This window comes from Chiloscyllium plagiosum, chromosome 2 (genome assembly GCF_004010195.1).
Source record: "Chiloscyllium plagiosum isolate BGI_BamShark_2017 chromosome 2, ASM401019v2, whole genome shotgun sequence".
In the NCBI taxonomy this organism is placed as follows: domain Eukaryota; kingdom Metazoa; phylum Chordata; class Chondrichthyes; order Orectolobiformes; family Hemiscylliidae; genus Chiloscyllium; species Chiloscyllium plagiosum.
In genome coordinates this window covers 25,518,857-25,537,737 of record NC_057711.1, presented here as the reverse complement: position 1 = coordinate 25,537,737, position 18,881 = coordinate 25,518,857, and the positions used below count along the sequence as shown (strand labels likewise).

The 18,881-nt window shown below is 41.0% G+C and overlaps 1 protein-coding gene across 2 annotated transcripts in view; it reads left to right on the top strand.

The window, feature by feature from the left end:
• casp3b (caspase 3, apoptosis-related cysteine peptidase b) overlaps positions 1 to 11,940 on the top strand; it is a 40,885-nt gene extending 28,945 nt beyond the window's left edge. For both annotated transcript variants that reach the window (XM_043705779.1, XM_043705770.1), the window contains exons 3-7: positions 738 to 871; positions 1,552 to 1,680; positions 2,475 to 2,650; positions 6,523 to 6,646; positions 9,154 to 11,940. In XM_043705779.1, the coding sequence (XP_043561714.1) occupies positions 738 to 871; positions 1,552 to 1,680; positions 2,475 to 2,650; positions 6,523 to 6,646; positions 9,154 to 9,383 (793 nt within the window). In that variant the 3' untranslated portion in view covers positions 9,384 to 11,940. The remainder of the gene's footprint in view (positions 1 to 737; positions 872 to 1,551; positions 1,681 to 2,474; positions 2,651 to 6,522; positions 6,647 to 9,153) is intronic.
• The last annotated feature ends 6,941 nt before the right edge of the window (positions 11,941 to 18,881 follow it).

Sequence of the window (18,881 nt, the reverse complement as noted above, 5' to 3'; positions counted from 1 at the left end):
CTGACACTTTTACAAAATGGATCTTCAATGAAGAGCTTCATCTAGTGTGTTATCATGGTAATCAAAGAAAGTGCTACAAACACACTGAAGTTGTTTCTTAGGAAAATTGATATTAACTTTGTTTCCTGGTAGAAGCTCACTCAGGATTGCTGGAGCTGGTTGCAACCAAGTCAGAGCCCTGCTAAATCATTTCAAAGCATTATGTCAAAATTGAGTTGAAACAGCAAAATGTGGAAAGTCTAATCAGGTCAGGTTGCAACTGTGGAGAGTAAAGAAGTATTAGTTTTTCAGTTTGGAATATTGGGAGCATTGCCTTCTGTAGTATCTAGAGAGAAGATGCGAAATGTTGTAGATAGCCAACAGAGCAGATGAACAATGTCAAAAGGAAAAGACGTATCAAGAATTTAGGAAATGAAACTTTCAATATGAAATCTAAATCTGTTTTCCTTTAGGAGAATTTAAAGTAGTAACAGCATTGTACTGTTTGACTACTTTTGGACAATATTTTGTAAATATTTTTCACACCCAACTCTTATTTATCACCTAAACTGTCTTCTCCAAGCCTTTGTACTAAGACCAGAACAAGAACATCCAAAAAGGAACACTCATCCATGATTTAAATTGAAATTGAGTATGCTTTGTTTTGGTTTTATTTCTGTTTTGAAATTGCAAAGATGTGTTTTGGTCAAATGTTTGTCAAATTTTATTATACACTGAAACAGATTTATATTCCTCAGAAGCCAAAAACAACTGGCTGATGATACTCTGGCAGTGGATGCGGTACCTGACCAGTATATAAAATATAACATGAACTACAAGCAAATTGGCATGTGTCTTATCTTCAACAATAAGAATTTCCATCCAGTGACAGGTAATTTTTTTTTTTTGCCTTTTTTTTTAAACATATGCTTGTATAGAAAATGAGCACTAACATTGGTTGGGACAGAAAACTTCTATAATAATTTGTGTTCTGTGTAGAACAGAATTTACGCTGTACTTGAATCAAAGCCAGTGTGTTAGTTTATCAACTTTGGCTACCCTTGGGAGATGACACATTGCTCTGTCTGAAATGCTTGTATCTAGACACTTATCTGTGTGAACATTATAGACTAATATTTTAAAGGTCTTTGATCTCCACAGTACAACAAAATAGTCATTCATTTATAGTAATTTATCAAAGCTTGCAATTAACTTGTCATAATACTATGCAAAGTTTATGTCAAGTGACAGGCAGAAGATGCTTGGTATTAACTGGGTTGCAGCGGAGTCAAGGGCAAGATCAGTATAATTTACCTGCATGATTTAGTAAATCTAAGTAGGCTTCCTGTTTCAGATTCCTATCTGATTAAGTGTTATGCAATAGGAGCTCCTTAGCTGTGCTGTTTGTTCATGATCTATAGTGACCTTTGTTATGGGCAAATGACCATTATTTATGAGGCTATCAATTGTCACTTTTAGAACTGGGAGCCATTGTTCAGTTAATGGCTGGAAGGAAAATTGATGAGGAAAGTAAAATTTATTTTTTATTAATAACCTTCCATTGTTTTGTAGGCATGAATAAACGTAATGGTACGGATGAAGATGCGGCTAAACTGAACAAGACATTCAAAAATCTGGGCTATGATATTATGGTTTATAATGATAAAACATGCAATGAAATGTTTGAAATATTGCACAGAGGTAAGTGTTTGTTAAAAAATACAAGAACATATGTTGATTAAACTTCAAAAATCTATTACTTTATAAACCATCTGCAGAAATTAACCTGGATACAGTTTGATCAATATGCTTGATAACTTACAATTCATCAAGCTGTAGTCAGAGGAAACATTTAGTTGACTCACGATGGTATGCTGAGGCTATTGGAACAGAGCAGCTAAGAGATTTTAATGTAGTATTCAAAATTACAAAGTATTTTGATGGATGTAAATGATATCTGGTTGGGCAGTGAGTTGAAAAGGGTCATCAATTTGAAATGGCCACAAATTAAGAAAAATGAAGAGGAAAATAGGCACCACGTATTATTTTTTATTTAGATATAAAATTGTTTTTAATTATTTTTCCTTTAATTCTTTTTCTCAATATAAAGGCTAATAGAGGCATCCATCATTTTAAAGAAGTAAGTTTAAATTTGTTCATGGGTATGAGTATTAGTGGTCAGTGTTTATTGCCGGTTCCTAATTGCCTTCATGGACATGGTGTCACTTTTAAACCATTTCAGTGCATTTGATATAAATACACCTCGAGTACTGATAGAAGGCGAATTATAGATTTTTGACCTAGTAACAGTGATGGATTAGCAGTATTACTGCAAATCATGAGGATGTTGCAATTTTAGGTTGTGAAATAGTTGGATTGTTCTAAATAAAACGTTAGTTCTTATGAAATTGACTTCACATTTAAACCTCTATGAAGCTGGTGTCATCATGCTATCTTGCATTTAAATTCTTCATTCCTTTTTTTTGTGTTGCTAGCTGCCGAGAGAGATCACAGCCAAATGGCTTCATTTGTTTGTATTTTCCTTAGTCATGGAGATGAAGGGTTACTGTATGGAACAGATGGTGCTGAAGAAATTAAAAAATTCACCAGTATCTTTCGAGGAGATCGATGCAGATCTTTGGTTGGCAAACCAAAGCTGTTCTTTATACAGGTAAGAATTAAAATATGTATGTGTGATCCTCGTCATACGTGGATCTGTGGATCTGCTGTCCGTGGATCTGTGTACTCATGAGGTTGGTCAGACATGATCTTTTGTTTTCCTAATTGACAAGTCCCAACAGATCGCACAGTACCTCTGGATCCATTGGATAAGGGATTCCCATTCTAGCACTACCTTTAATTTTGTTATCTGCAGGATCCATTCCCTGATTCTGCACAGAGTATTAGGTGTAACTTGTTTATGCTTTAAAACTAGATTATAGTTGTCTGCATGTATTTTCTATGATAGCTAGGAGAAGATGCCCCAACTTGGCCCCGGAGGTAGTATGCAGCTAGTTCCCTCTGTTTGAGGAAGATTAGATTAGATTAGATTACTTACAGTGTGGAAACAGGCCCTTCGGCCCAACAAGTCCACACTGACCCGCCGAAGCGCAACCCACCCATTCCCCGACGTTTACCCCTTTATCTAACACTACGGGCAATTTAGCATGGCCAATTCACCTGACCTGCACATCTTTGGACTGTGGGAGGAAGCCGGAGCATCTGGAGGAAACCCACGCAGACACGGGGAGAATGTGCAAACTCCACACAGTCAGTCACCTGAGTCGGGAATTGAACCCGGGTCTCTGGCGCTGTGAGGCAGCAGTACTAACCACTGTGCCACCGTGCCACCCATAAAGTACTATATCAAGCTGCAATTTAGCTGAGATTCCTAACTGACCAAATTGTTCATCGGGGACACTAACTGCACAAGAGCCCTTATCTCTGGGCAAAGGGTCCAGATTCACCTGACCTAGCGATCTGTCATAACATGTCTGAACAGGTTGATTACCAATAACTGTCATCAACAACTTTTAATGTGCTTGTACATCAATTTATAGTGTCTCTTTGACTAGTAGATCTTTCAGTACTCTGCATCAAACATTAGAGTGGTGCCCTTATAGCTCACATTTGGCCCAACTTTGGTATTTGCATTCCATTGTACAGGTTAATTCATTTCTTTATTTTCCAAAAGTGTTGCTTATTAATTATCATTGCTATCTTGCCATTTCTGTATTCTTTCAACATTGAGCTATATTAAATGATTTAAAAGTGACATTCAGGATACTTTTTGAATTAGTCATTGTTGAGTTTAATCATAAATTCATGAGCTGCCTGGCATCTTTTGTTAAATTTTCCTGAGCATCAGAATTGACTTGACAGTACATCTTTTCTTGGACAATAAGCACATGCATAAGAAAAGTAGTATAACCTATTTCGTCTAGCAGAAGGTACCACTGGTTCCAAAGGAAAGTCATAGATGACTCAAAGCATCAACTTTCTTGTTCTATCCACAGTTGTTGCCAGACCTACTGAGTTTCTTCGGTATTGTTCTATTGAAGGTACCATTGATTTGCCGAGGATATTGTTCGTATTCACCTCCCAATAATAAATTACACCTAATTATCTTTTATTAGATTCACTGGCCTGGGATTTACTTTGTAGCAAGTCTTCCTGGGAACAATTACCACATTAATACCATGGAATTGGTTCCATTTGTGCATTTAGTTGAATGTTCCACATGTTGGTTTTAGGTTTATAGTTGAAGGAATCTTGATCCACTAGCTTACTTGGTTGCATCTCTGGGAATTGTGAGCGAGTGTTTTCTTTCAGAACTGCACCATTCAGTTGGCAGAAGCTGGCAGGAATGAATGACATTCTGGTTGCTGTAAACCCTGTACTGAATGCCTGGTTGGCTCCTGATTTTACTTATCAGCTAACTTGGGTTTATCCGCTAAGATCTGGGAGTTTGCCCTGTTTTTTTTTGTTTAAATTCCACTGTAAATTATTTGAATTATTGCTGAGGATCTAAGATAAAGAACTTATGGTTGCATGTTGCTATTGAACATTCATTATTAGTCTTTTTAGTGAAATGGTCACTGAATAATATGACCTGTTCAAAAAATTGATTGTAGCGCATTTCTGTATATATAGCACATATATTGTTTTAGCAGACTTCTAAAGCACGTGGGCTCAAAGTCAAAGTTGAGGCTTATGGAAGTGAAGGTAAATTATTGGCCAGCTGAGGAAATTAAGGAAACAGTGGAGTACATTGAGCCAACCATTCTAACATATATCTTTGTTTGGCATTTCACATTTTGTGTATTAATTAGATAAGGGGATAGAAAGCTATGTATGCAAGTTTTTTGATGTTGAATACCCTTGTGTCATGTGTGTAGTGATGAAAGCATGCAATTACAAATGAATGAAGTGAATGCTTAAAATAGTTGGGTAGATATCGATATCGGCAAATAATGAGGTCATCCAATCTTGACCTTTTAAAAGCATGTTTCAGGCTAGGGGTCATGCTGCCACTCTGACAAGCCCAGGTTAGACCACATCTTAGGATATGTTGGTCTAAGTGGAAGTACTGCATGTACTTAGGATATTATATAGATTCCCAATGATGATGATACAAGACAAGATTGCATGAAAGTGAGGTTATATTAACTGTAATTAAGTTTTCAATATATGAAAGTGAATAAACAGAGTAAACAAATTATTTCTGCTGCTTTAAGTGACCTGGCAGAGTTTAATTTTTAAATTTAAAACTAAATCTGTCTGGAGTGAAATTAGGAAGCACTTTGACAAAGCAAAGGTGATAGAAGTTGGAATTCTCTTCTGTAAATTACACTTTATACTAAATCAATTTTAAATACAAAATCTGAGATTGATGGACTTTTGCTTCCCTAAAGGTATTGGGTGATATGAGGCAAGGCTGGATATTGAAATCTGTTATTGGCATGCTGTCTATTGACTTAACAAGTCTCTGATATAGACATGTTTGTAGGATTCTGTGGAATCCATTTGATGATTTATTCCACTGAGATGTTGGTAAACTTAATCTTTCACTGAATCTAGTTGAGGTTCAGTCTTGGGTACAGATCTGTATATTTCCTTGGGGATTCTTAATGCAACAATGCTGTTTTGAAGCTTTGTGTATTATTACATAACAAATCTGCTAGATTAAATACGTTTAGTTTTTCTGGACAATTTTCATTTTCCATTGCTGTAGGATGGAAGATAAAGCATGTAACAATGTTGTGCTGTCATTTTCAAAATATTCTTGTGAAATTTATAGTCAGCTGTTTAAAATTTGTAGCATGGATCAGTTAAGTGGTCAAATTCAGCATCTAACTTATGCACAGCTGAAATGAATTGATGCTTTATTTTTCTAAGCATGCTTTGACAGATTTTCAAATGACATGATAAACCAATGTACCCCCTCCATAATGAGGCTGGAGTCCAATGTCTTCTGACTCTGAGACAAGTCAATACTAATGAAAAAATGCATTAAACCATCCTGAAAATATTCAGTTGGTGTGATAAAGTAAATTTATTTTGTCAAGCATGCTTGGTGTACGGCATTACAACGTGAAGCTGTCAAACTAAATTCCTGATTTCTCATTCCTGATGAAGGCCTTACGCCCGTGATGTCAATTCTCCTACTTGGATGCTGCCTGAACTGCTGTGCTTTTCAAAATTAAATTCTGCAATTGCATTAAGATTCCCAAATACTAGAATTGCAAGTCTGTTCTTCACTGTGAATATTGCTGAAAAGTGGATGTTGAGTGAGGGCAGATGAGGCACAATTAGAGACTTAACTGTTTAATAATCTGCCTAGACTTTTAAGCAAGGAATAATCAGTTTAACTGTAAACCTCTTTCAGCAGAATTCAACATTTTCAGCATAATGTGGGTCCCAAGTTGATGCTCAAGTGAACTGTGGAAAATGTTATCAAAATGCAGCAAGCTATTTGTTTCCTTAACTGATTTTAATGTCATGTTTAAGTTGTTTTTTGTGCTTTTCTGTTCTAAATTTTAGGCTTGTCGAGGAAATGAATTTGATGGAGGTGTTGAGACTGACAGTGTTGTAGATGAAAAAAGTACTTCCCTGAAAAAAATACCTATAGAGGCTGACTTCCTGTATGCTTATTCTACAGCACCTGGTGAGTGAAAAAGCATTGTTCTGGTATTGAAACTAATCGTTCAGGCTTCCGCTAGGTGGTCAATTGAATGTAAAATGATCAAGAACAATCCACATTCACTGGAGACTATTCCTATGTAAGATTTATGATTGTTGGAGGAAGATTTGATAGTTTGCAAAAATGCTAAGAGTGAGCCTTGCAGGTTTCTTTAAAAACCTAATTTCAATGTACGTGTACAAAATTTTGGGCAATCTTTATCATTTTCTAATCTCAGTAAATTAATAACATCATTCTTAACGTGCACAATATAGAAATGCAAATCAAATTTGAAGCTATACATGGGTATGTTCCTTTTTAGGAGCCAAATTTTTAGACAACATGCCACGAGCCTCCATCATAACAGCAACATGAGAACTAGGAGCAACAATTCAGCCTCTTTCGTCTCCTCTGCCATTTAATACAACCATAACTGATTTCAGCTTGACCTGAACTTACTTGCCATTAGCCCTTAACCCGCTACTGATTTAAAAACCCTATCTGTCTTCTCCTCAAATTTATTCACTGTGCCAGCATCCACTGCAGTCCAGGGTCATGAGTTCCACAGATTCATGACCCTTTGAGAGGAGAAATTTCTCATCTTGTCCTAAACTTATGGCCTCTCATTCTAGACTTTCCCGCAGGAGGAAACCTCCTCTATACATCTACTTTGTCAGTCCTCTTTAGCATCTTGTAGACCTCAATTCGATCTCCTCATTATTCTTATAGGGTTAAACTGCTCAATCTCTCTTAAAAGTCAGATCTTCATCTCTGGAATCAATCTAGTGAACCTCCTCTGAACTGTCTCCAATGCAACTACATCCCTTCTCAGATAAGGGGACCAAAGTTGGAAGCATCGCGTCAAGTGTAATCTCATTAATGCCTTAGACAGTTGCAGCAATATTTCCTGGCTTTTATACTCTATCCCTTTAGCAATAAATGCCAAGATTCCATTTGCATTAATTGTATACTAGTAATTGCATACTAGTTTTCATGCATAAGGAAACCGAAATCACTGATGTTTCTCTCCATTTAGATAATTGCTTTTCTATTTTTCTCAAAATTATAACCTCTGGCTTGTCCATGTTAAAATCTATCTGCCAAAGTTTTGGCCCATTCATCTAATCTGTCCCTATTCATTTATTACAATTTACTTTTCTATCTATTTTTCTGTCATTTGCAAATTTGGCTATGGTACCTTCTAACCCTGTATCCAAGTCACAAATTTAGATTGTACATCATTGGGACCTGAGGACTGAACCCTGTGGCATGATTCTATGACTGCTTTCTGTTGTTAAGCCAATCTCTATCCAAGCTAATAAATTATCAATAATCTTGTGTGATCCTGTATATGTATGTTTTTAGTGCACAACCTAATCAGATGCCTTCTGGAAGTCCGGATATGTTTCATCTACAGGATCCCCATTTTCCACTTTGTTTGTTGCATCTTCAAAGAACTATAGCAAATTAGTCATTTGCAATTTGCTCTTCGTAAAATCATGTTGACTGATGGTTTTCATTTTAACTTTCCATATATCACACATTATTACTTAATAGATTCTAAAAAGGCAGTGTATGCTGACACTCAACTACGGGGCATGTGCACTCATTCAGGATTTCACTGTTCCAAGCACTGTTGACTGTACATTGTCACCCTGTATACTTTACACGGGATGTCATGTGCAAATGCATCACTCTGCATACACACGGAGGTGCGTGTGATTTTAAAGTGGGTTTCAGTAGTGGGGAGAGGGATTGGTGGGGAATACCCAAATGGAGATGGGAAGTCAAGGAGAGACTAGGAATTGGGAGGCCCTCTCCTCTTCTCTCCCTTCCACACACCTCCCACCTCCTGGGCTTTTTTTCTTTCTTTTTCTCTATCTAAACTAGAGTTTATCTTCTTCTCCCCTTCTTCCTCTTCTGCTACTCTGCTTGACACAGCTTGCGACTCTAAGGGTTCTGGGTGTCGTTATAGGCATCTGCTACTGCCACTCCTGCAATTTTTGCATCGGAGCTGGATCCATACATCTGGAGTTCTGGCTGACCTCAGTTGAAATGGTCCTCTGCTGTCCATTCAGCTGATGCTAACGCCTGTTCAAGTGCCTGTGTCTAGCTGTAGACCTGGAGCCTCAGCTCAGCCCATGGGTCAGGGAATTCAGCCCCGGCACCGGCACTTGCCAGTTGACCTTGCACTAGGGTGCAGCTGCATTTGCCTCATTCTGGCATTGCTGCCACTACCACTGAATGTCGTCTCCTTTATCATCCACTTGGCCTCAGCCATTGCCATCTTAGTCCGCCATCTAGTTAACAATATGTGAGACCTAGTATTTTAAGGGAAAGAGAGTTAAGATATTTTAAGTGTTGCAGATGCTGGAATAATCACATGACAAACTCCAAGTGTATGTTGTTAACATAGATACTAAATTTTGATTTTAAAAAGCTTTTTAATGCAAGTCTTAAATACTTGTGACATTTTATTTTATCTTTTCCAGGCTATTACTCTTGGCGAAATACAGGCAATGGTTCATGGTTTATTCAGTCGTTATGCCATGTACTTGATAGGCAAGGCAAGGAACTGGAGATCATGCAGATACTCACTAGAGTCAACCATAAAGTGGCACTCGAATTTGAGTCCAGCACAAGTACAGAGGCTTGCAATGAGAAAAAGCAAATCCCTTGCATTATTTCAATGCTAACAAAAGAGCTTTACTTTAGTTGTTAAGACTCCTTTGGAAATGTGAAACTAAACAATTTCTTCAATTTATTCCAGAACTAACTGCAACCTACAGCTTCCAATACCTTACTTGCCTGAAGAGCAATAAGTACTTTAATCAACATAATCATAGAATTTTTGCTGGTTATTTTGACGGCATGAATACATTTCTAAAGTCTGTTCAGTTGAATTGTTGAATACAATATCTTCACAATGTTAAATTTTGAAAAGTGAGTTGGTTTTGAATTTCACTGTTAAAAGCAATTTAGCAAGTTTTAATGACTGAGCTTCTTTCGATAAATAAAACATCAAAGAACTGGTGATGTGGAGAAATTCAGCAACTTAGTGGACATTCTTCCCACAAACGCTGCCACACCTACAGAGTTTCTCCAGCAATTTGTTTTTATTTTGTTTGACATAATCGTGTTTGAGGATCTTGCATTGTTTTGTGTGTATGAAAATCTGTGTTCAAATATAATTAATTTTTTGATAATTACAAAGTAATCCAGTGAGTGATTAAATGTAGATGCTGAAAAACAATTAGCTTTATTGTCTTTCAAATGTGTTAACATGTCTCACCAGCATATTAAAATGTCCAATGCTGTACGTTAATTTAGTCATGTCAGCAGTAGCTTGGCTGTATAAACCTGAGTACCTAAAACAGGATGATATTTTGGTGTGCTACTGAAAGGCTGCTGCATTATCAGGTTCAGATGCAATTTTAAAGAGGCCAGATCTAGTTCCATGGTTGTATTGCCATTTTTGAACTTGAGTTTTAATCAAATGACTCTGGAGAGTGTAATTAGACATTTCACATAATGGGTAAGACTGAATTCTTAATTAGGAAACAGATTTTTAGGGTTATATTTTAAATATTTTCCTTTGTCACTATCTTAATTCTCCCTGTATTCTTAAGAGACAAGCATAACTTTAAACTCTGATTACAAAGGATTCTTGACTTCTGTGAGGGTTTTTTTTGTTGTGGTTGTAAGTTGATCTGTGCATTTTTTTTCTTCTGTATTTTCTGGAGAGGATGGGTGAGCTTGACCACTGCTGCCTTATCAATAATTATGAACTTGCATCTTGAATACAAACTCCTTGAGTTGGGATGTCAAATTTGTACAGGGCTACATTGTTCTACTAAAAAAAATGCATACTTTGATTTTTGCTATGTTGGAAATATCGAGAGCCTAATTCCGTATAATTTTCAGCTGATGATAATGGAAATTTTAATTTTTAATGTTAAAACCTCAATACCAGGACTCTTATTTGATATCTAAACGTTTCTGAAATTTATATGGATGCTGAATATTACTAAGAATGGTGTCCTTTTCTTGTTCAGGTACATTACATGACTGAAATAAACAAATTGATACTATACTGTTATACTCAGAAGAAAATGCAATAACACCTGAAATTTTTGTTTGTATTAGGCTGTTTACTGTATTATGAATCTTGTCATTTAAATTATAATCCACTTAACTACTGTGCTTTTCCAGACAATGCTTAGTACAGGGTGTCATTTAATATGCAGCAACCTGCATTTCTATATCTTTTTAATGCAGGAAAATGTCTCCATTTAGTTGCTTTACATTTAAATCAACTATTTATCAGATATGCATTTTAATAGCAAAGTTATGCAAAGTTTTTTTTTATTTGTTAGTGAGTGGAATTTTCCAGATTTTTGTCGTCTTTGGGAAAAATGCTGAGTCCTTTAAGTGGCTGGCTGGCCAATTTAGCTATGGAAAGTATTCTGGGCTATAATTTGTATGGCACTGTGCCACAACTCTTCCACTGTTACTTCAATGACTGCATTGGTGTAGTGTCCTGCGCATAAACTGGGGCTGAACTGGGACAGTTCATCGACTTCGCCCACAACTTCCACCCTATCCTCAAATCCACTTGGCTTGTCTGGGACACCTTCCTCCCCTTTCTTGACCTGTTTGATTCCATCTCTGGCAACAGTCTCCAGACGGGCATTTACTATAAGCACGGACCCTCTCAACTACCTGGACTACACCTCCGCCCACCCAGTGTTCTGCATGAACTCCATCCTATTCTCTTAATTCTTTCACCTCTGGAATGTCTCCTTGTCCGAGCAATGTGACAATCTCAAGCATCCCAGATATCTACCTATTTTGAATGATCCTCTTTCCCCTTCTCTATCATCCAGACAGCCCTCCATCGCATCATCTCTATACCCATTCCACTGCTCTAAATTCTCTACCCCCTCCCATGCAATAAAGACAGCAACTCCTTGTCCTCACCTACCACCCCACCAGTCTTCACAAACAATGAATCATCCTCAAAAACCTCTGCCAACTCTGAGACCCCACCACCAAGGACATCTTCCCCTCTCCCTCCCCCTCCCCCCCTGCAATGTCTGTTCCCTTTGCCAATCCTTGGTTTGCGGCACTCTACCCACTAATCCCCAAACCCCCAGGTAACTTCCCTGCAACCAGAAAAGATGCAAACCTGCTAGCTTTATACCCCCCCTCCGCTCCTATCCAACCTCCATCCAGGGCCCCAAACAGTCCCAGGTGAGATAGAGGTTCACCTGCCTCTCTTCCAACCTAGTTTACTGTGTTCGCTGCTCCCGATGTGGTCTTCTCTACATCGGGAAGGCCAAATGAAAACCAAGCATCTCAGCTGGGCCTGCAGAGGCTGACTAGACCTCCCAGTCACTGCCCATTTTAAATCCCCTTCTCACTCCCTTTTCGACATGACCATCCTTGGTCTCTTTCATTGCCACAACAAATCAAACGGCAAATTGGAGGACCAACACCTCATCTTCTGCCAGGGCAGCCTATAGCCCAGAGGAGTCCACATTGAGTTCTCCAGTTTCAAATGACCTCCCTTCCTTCCAAGCCCCTCACCCTCCTGTCCATTCATCTTAGCCACCTACCAGATTCATCTTTCCCATCGACCAACCAGTTCATACCCTTGATCTGTTTCCACCTATCCCCACCTCACCACCATGCCCGTCCCCATCCCCTTTATCTGCAGCTTCCCTTGCGTCACCTCCACTCCTGAAGAAGGGGTACATTAGAAATGTTAACTTGCCCACCTGATGTTGCCTGGCTTGCTGAGTTCTTCCAGCCTCCTGCCTGCCTACCTGATATACAAGATAGTTCTTTAGAAGCCATTAAAGGTTTCGTAAGACTGACCCCTACTTGTTGCTGATTGCAGGCAGAAATGCCATGCTGGTGGTGAATTGGTGATGAGGAGCTCCAACTGTAAGCTGAGGCTGCTGTTGGCCACATTCCAAACAAACCATTAATTGTGAAATTGGTGTTTTAGCAGCTAACTCCTGAATATAAGACTGAAAACTATCATAAAATCCACCTTGCTGTCTAACATTGGTGAGGGATGATGGGAGGCTGGTTAGCATTTACTGCCTGTCCATTGTTGCCCTCTAAGGTGGTGGTGAGGTACATCTTGAACTGCTGCATTGTGTGCTGTAGTTTGATAAAAGCTAGAACTGAGAGAAGTGTCTAGAATGCAAAGATATAATGGTCAAATGACTGATCCACAGTTAGTTTAGAAACCACTTAAATCTAGAAATGAATCTCCTATAATAAAGACAGATAATGGTTACCTAGCAATAATGCATGCATCATTATCAATCTGTCAATATACATGTTAAATAGGCATCTCAAGCCATTGTACTAAAATTTGACTTCACTGTACATTTTAATTTTAAACAATTAAACTCTTCAAAATACATTTTACATAATTGCCAGTCATCCTTTAAAGATAAAGGACGACTATATCTTTGTTTAGTCTGTGAACCGTAAATATATTTGGCTCAGGATTTGTTATTATTTCGTCCTTGCATCCACTACAGCAGTGTGGATAGGTGATGAACTGGAGCTGATTTTGCTTTGATATGTGTCGGCATCACTTAAGGATGTAGTGCAATTCTTTATTGGTAGATGGTCAGGAATGTCTATAAAGTTTTTAGTTAGTTTTGGGAGCGGGGGAGAAGTATCTCAATTCATACGAGCAAATTGAATATTTGCACTTTTACTGGTTACTTTCCTTGTAAAGCTGCCATTCACTGCATATAATTTCAAATATGATCAACTTTGAATTCACATGATGGACATTTGATGTATATTATATACAAGTCCCAGACAGATGAAGTTATGTTAATATAATTTGCTTTTGACTATCTTGTATAATGTTATTATTTGTTAGTTCATGAGCATCTATTTTGTGTGTTAAGTGGGCATGCATACAGAATGCAGCAAATTTACATCTTCCAGAGAGAGACACATCAGAATGCATCCCATTCATATACTCTTTTTCCTTTGAATAGTGTTGCTAAACTATGCTAAAGCAAACATCCAGTTTATTTTAGCCTCCTCTACCACTCACCATGGACTTTAGCTTCCACAGATAATATTTCTGCCCTTACCTAGAAATCAGTCTATATTTGCAGACCAAGGTCGGATTTAATACAACCCATCAGTCACTGTGGCAGTTGCATCTGCTGGAGCAGCCCTAGGGTCAGTATCTTGGCAGAAGAAAAATCTAGCACTGAGGAAATCAGAGGGTGGTATGGACATATGTGGGATTCACAGACGCAGTATGTTATCCCTGAGGAGATAGTGAGGTCTGCAGATGCTGGAGATCAGAGTTGAGAATGTGTTGCTGGAAAAGCACAGCAGGTCAGGCAGCATCAGAGGAGCAGGAAAATTGATGTTTTGGGCAAAAGCCCTTTGTCAGGAATGAACGCAGGGAGCCTCTAGTGTGGAGAGAGAAAATTGGAGGGGGGTGGGGCTGAGGAAAGTAGCTGAGTATAATAGGTGGATGGAGGTGGGGGTAAAGATAGGGTGGAGTGGATAGGTGGGAAGGAAGATTGACAGGTTGGACAGGTCATGAGGGTGGTGAGGGAGTTGGAAGTTTGGATCTGGGACAAGGTGGAGGGGAGGGGAAATGAGGAAACTGGTGAAATTCACATTGATGCCATGGGGTTGGAAGATGAGGCGTTTTCTAATGCATTGTTCTGATTGCTGAGGTGCTGCCCCAGAAAATGTTATGGAATATAGACCTGCTGTCCCCTTTCAGGATGATGCTGTTGACCTCCCAATCTGCTCGAATCCAGCCTGCTGCAACCCATGCCTAGTGGTCTTAATGAGAGAGCAGGGGCTTCTAGATCTACAGCTGCCCAAGGCAAGCCTCCAAAGTTGAGTACCCAATATCTTCTACTGAAAGTCACCAACCAATGTGGTAGCACAGTACTGAAGCACTAAGGACAGCCAAAGGCAATGAAAGACAGGCACGAATAGAGTCTATAGCCATGATTAGTTGACTTTTGTATGAAATATGACAATATTTGTCTTCTAAACTTTGTTAGGAATGTTTATTCTGTGTTTTCTTTCAGCACAGTGGCCAAGTGGAAGCTGAAGATAAGGCGTTCTTCCTGCATGTTTGGGAGAGTGGGAGCGGGGGTTGATTGGTGTGGGTGTCCCAGAGATGTTCTCTAAAGCACTCTGCAGGAAGGCATCCAGTCTCTCCAATGTAGAGGAGACCGCATCGGGAGAAACGAATACAATAAATGACGTGTTTGGAAATGCAGGTGAAACTTTGAATGTGGAGGTGAGGGGGGGGAAGGGGAGACGTGTGGGCACAGGTTTTGCAATTCCTGCAGTGTCAGGGGAAGGTGCCGGGAGGGGAGAATGGGTTGTTGGGGGTCATGGACCTGATCAGGTAGTTGGAGGGAACGATCTTTGTGGAAAGTGGATGGGATGGGGAGGGAAATATATCGCTGGTGGTGTGGTCCATTTGTAGGTGGCAGAAATATCAGTGGATGATACGATTTATGCGGAGGTTGGTGGGATGGAAGGTGAGGACCAGGGGAATTCTGTCTTTGTTGCAGTTGGAGGGGTGGGGTTCGTGGGTGGAGGTGCAGGACGTGGATGAGATGTGTTGGAGGGCAACTTTAATCACGTGGGAGAGGAACTTGTGATCTTTAAAGAAGGAGGCCATCTGGTGTGTTCTGTGGTGGAACTGGACCTCCTGGGAGCAGATGCGGCGGAGGAATTGTGAATACGGGATAGCATTTTTGCAGGAGGTAGGGTGGGAGGAGGTGTATTCCAGGTAGCTGTGGAGGTCTGTGGGTTTGTTTTAAAAAAAAAAAAAAATTGTCGATCCTCGTGGATGGAAATGGTGAGGTCTAGGAAGAGGAGGGAGGTGTCAAAGATAATCCAGGTGAATTTAAGGTCAGGTGGAATGTGGTGAAGCTGATGAAATGTTCGACTTCCTTATGGGAGCACGAGGTGGTGCCGATGCAGTCATCCATGTAGCGGAGGAAGAGGTGGGGAGTAGTGCCGGTGTAACTCCGGAAGACGGACTGTTCTACGTAGCCGACAAAGAGACAGACATAGCTGGGTCCCATGTGGGTGCCCATGGCTACCCCTTTTTTACTTAGATTACTTAGATTACTTACTTACTTTACTTACTTAGATTACTTTTACTTACTTAGATTACTTTACTTAGATTACTTACTTACAGTGTGGAAACAGGCCCTTCGGCCCAACAAGTCCACACCGACCCGCCGAAGCACACCCACCCAGACCCATTCCCCTACATTTACCCCTGCACCTAACACTACAGGCAATTTAGTATGGCCAATTCACCTGTCCCTACACATCTTTGGACTGTGGGAGGAAACCGGAGCACCCGGAGGAAACCCACGCAGACACGGGGAGAATGTGCAAACTCCACACAGTCTGTCGCCTGAGGCGGGAATTGAACCCGGGTCTCTGGCGCTGTGAGGCAGCAGTGCTAACCACTGTGCCACCGTGCCGCCCACACCACTGTGCCACCGTTTTCTGGAGGAAGTGGGAGGATTGGAAGGAGAAATTGTTGAGGGTGAGGACCAATTCAGCCAATTGAACGTGTGTGTCAGTGGAAGGGTACTGGTGGGGACATAAGGAGAGGAAGAAACTGAGGGCTTGGAGGCTCTGGTCATGGTGAATGGAGATGTAGAGGAACGGGATGTCCATGGTGAAGATGAGGCGTTGGGGGCTGGGGAAATGGAAGTCTTGGAGGAGCTGGAGGGCTTGGTTGGTGTCCTGAATGTATGTAGGGAGTTCCTGAACTGGGGGGATAGAACAGTATCGAGGTAGGTGGAGATGGGTTTGGTGGGGCAGGACCAGGTTGAGATGATAGGTCAGCTGGTGTAGTCAGACTTGTGGATCTTGGGAAGGAGGTAGAATTGGGTGGTGTGGGGTTCCCGCACTGTGAGATTGGACGCTGTGGGTAGGAGATCCCCTGAGGTGATGAGGTTGTGTATGGTTTGGTGATGGAATGTGAGGTCATGGTCGAGGGGGTGGTAGGAGAAGGTGTCTTCGAGTTGGCACCTGGCTTCAGCTGGCTAGAGGTAAGTGCGCCAAACTACCACTGCACCCTGTTTGCTGGTTTGATGGTGAGGTTGGGGTTGGACCTATGCGTTGAGGGCGAGAGGTTGGAGTGGGTGAGGTGGTTGGACAGGTTGAGGCATTTGAGGTCACGGTGGCAGTTTGAAATGAAGAGGTCAAGGGTGGGCAGCAGGCCAGCACAGAGTATCCAGGTGGATGAAGTGTGTTGGAGGTGGGAGCAGGGGTCGTTGGTCCGAGGGCATGTGTCTTGGTTGTAAAAGTAGGCACGGAGGCAGCGGAAGAAACGTTCAAAGTCACAACGTGTGTGGAACCCATTAATCTGGGACCATGGGGGAATAAAGATGAGGCCTTTACTGAGGACTAAATGTTTGTCCTCAGTGAGGGGGAGGTCGGGGAATGGTGAAGGACCTGGAGTGGAGTTAAAGTTGGGATGGGAGCTGGCATCTGGCGTGGGGTTGAAGTTCGAGCTGGGAATGGAGACAGTGGCTTGAGTGGGTGTGGTTATGGGGTCAGTAACAGTGGTGATGCTTACAAAGGGGGCAGAAGTGATGTCAACGATGGGTGAGGAGGGCAGCGTTTCTGTTGGGTACTCAGCTGCTGACATCAGTGATGGCGGAAGTGATGTCACTGAAGGGCCCAACCAGTGGGGCGGAAGTGACTGTTGCAGCGGATGTGATGTTCAAGATAGGTATCACATCAGTGATAGTGAATCCAGCGGTGCTGGAGTATCCTGTCGTGGTAGTTTTCTCTGCAGTTGTGGAGGTGGTAGGTTGGATAGTGATCTCTGAAGTGGTGTGGTTGGCAGTGGCTGCAGGCCGTGCGGTGGTCTCGGGAGCAGCCACATGGCTAATGGTGTCAGGGAGCTACATCGCTTTCTTGTGTCTCCTGAAGGCTTCCCAGCAAACCCTATAAGGTTTGCCTTTGCCTGAATCCTCCTGGCAGAGGGTGGAGTGCGATTGTTTTTTGCCGACCAAGGGACTTAATACTGACGGAAGACTACTGCTAGCTGCCTCCTGCCCTTGCCCTCTGACATCACCACCACCACCACCGAGTCGCATTCCACCCTTGCCATTGCCCTGGGGTCTCTCCGTGATCTTGTTTCATTTTTGGCAGCTGTCACTGCATTTGATGTTGATGAACAATTATGAGCTGCCAGTTTCTGAATGAGAAACACTTTGGCATGTGGGACATTTTGTTACTGACTTCCTGAATCTTGGGAAAGGACCAATGGTGGTCAGTTAAGAATATCATCTGCCCTTCCCAATGACCTGACCAGTTCTCAACTGGCTGACAAGATGCTAATTGAGTTGACTAAATCCAACCCTATACCTGCAGTCTTGTTTCTAGCTATGTATTTATTTTAATTCAAAAAAGCTAACTGACTCAATCTTAGGTGCTCTGGGGAAATCTGTTCAACAAAAAAACTGTTGCTATAGAGAACTTTCAATTCAAGCATGAACAGCTCATTATGAAGACAGTCTTGTGGGTAAAATTCCTTTCCAAAGTGTAACATGAACTATACAAAGCTGTGGGGCCTAGTTTTGGGTAAATGCTGAATTAGCTGATCTAAGATAAGGCAACAATTAAAGTGTCATCAACCACCCTAGATATTTGGGGATGGAGGGGTTAAGGGATTCCAAGACTGGAAACCAGCAATGGTTGCTGACTGCTATTGAAATGGTTCATTGGAAAGTTCATGAGTTTGTGGGTGTTGAGTCAGTCTGGTTTGACGTTGACTATATTTGTTTCGTAGGTTTGTACACGATCAGCTACTTTCCTAATATACTGATAGACAAATTAGGCTCAAGGCAACTGTTTTCGTCTGCAGGTGAAAAGGAAAAATAATGATTGAGAAAAGAAAAATCATTATAAAACAAATCTTAGAAACAGTCATATCCAAATTCTTGAGCCACTATAAATATACATAATTTTACTCTGAGTTGGAGGTGGGCGAAGGGGTCCACGGAAGGTGGGCGGGAGTCCGAGGACCCCTTCGCCCACCTCCAACACACTCTATCCATCTGGACATCCTGCGCTGGCCTATTACCTGCCCTCAACCTCTTCATTTCCAACTGCCGCCGGGACATTAACTGCCTCAACCTGTCTACCCCCCCCTCCC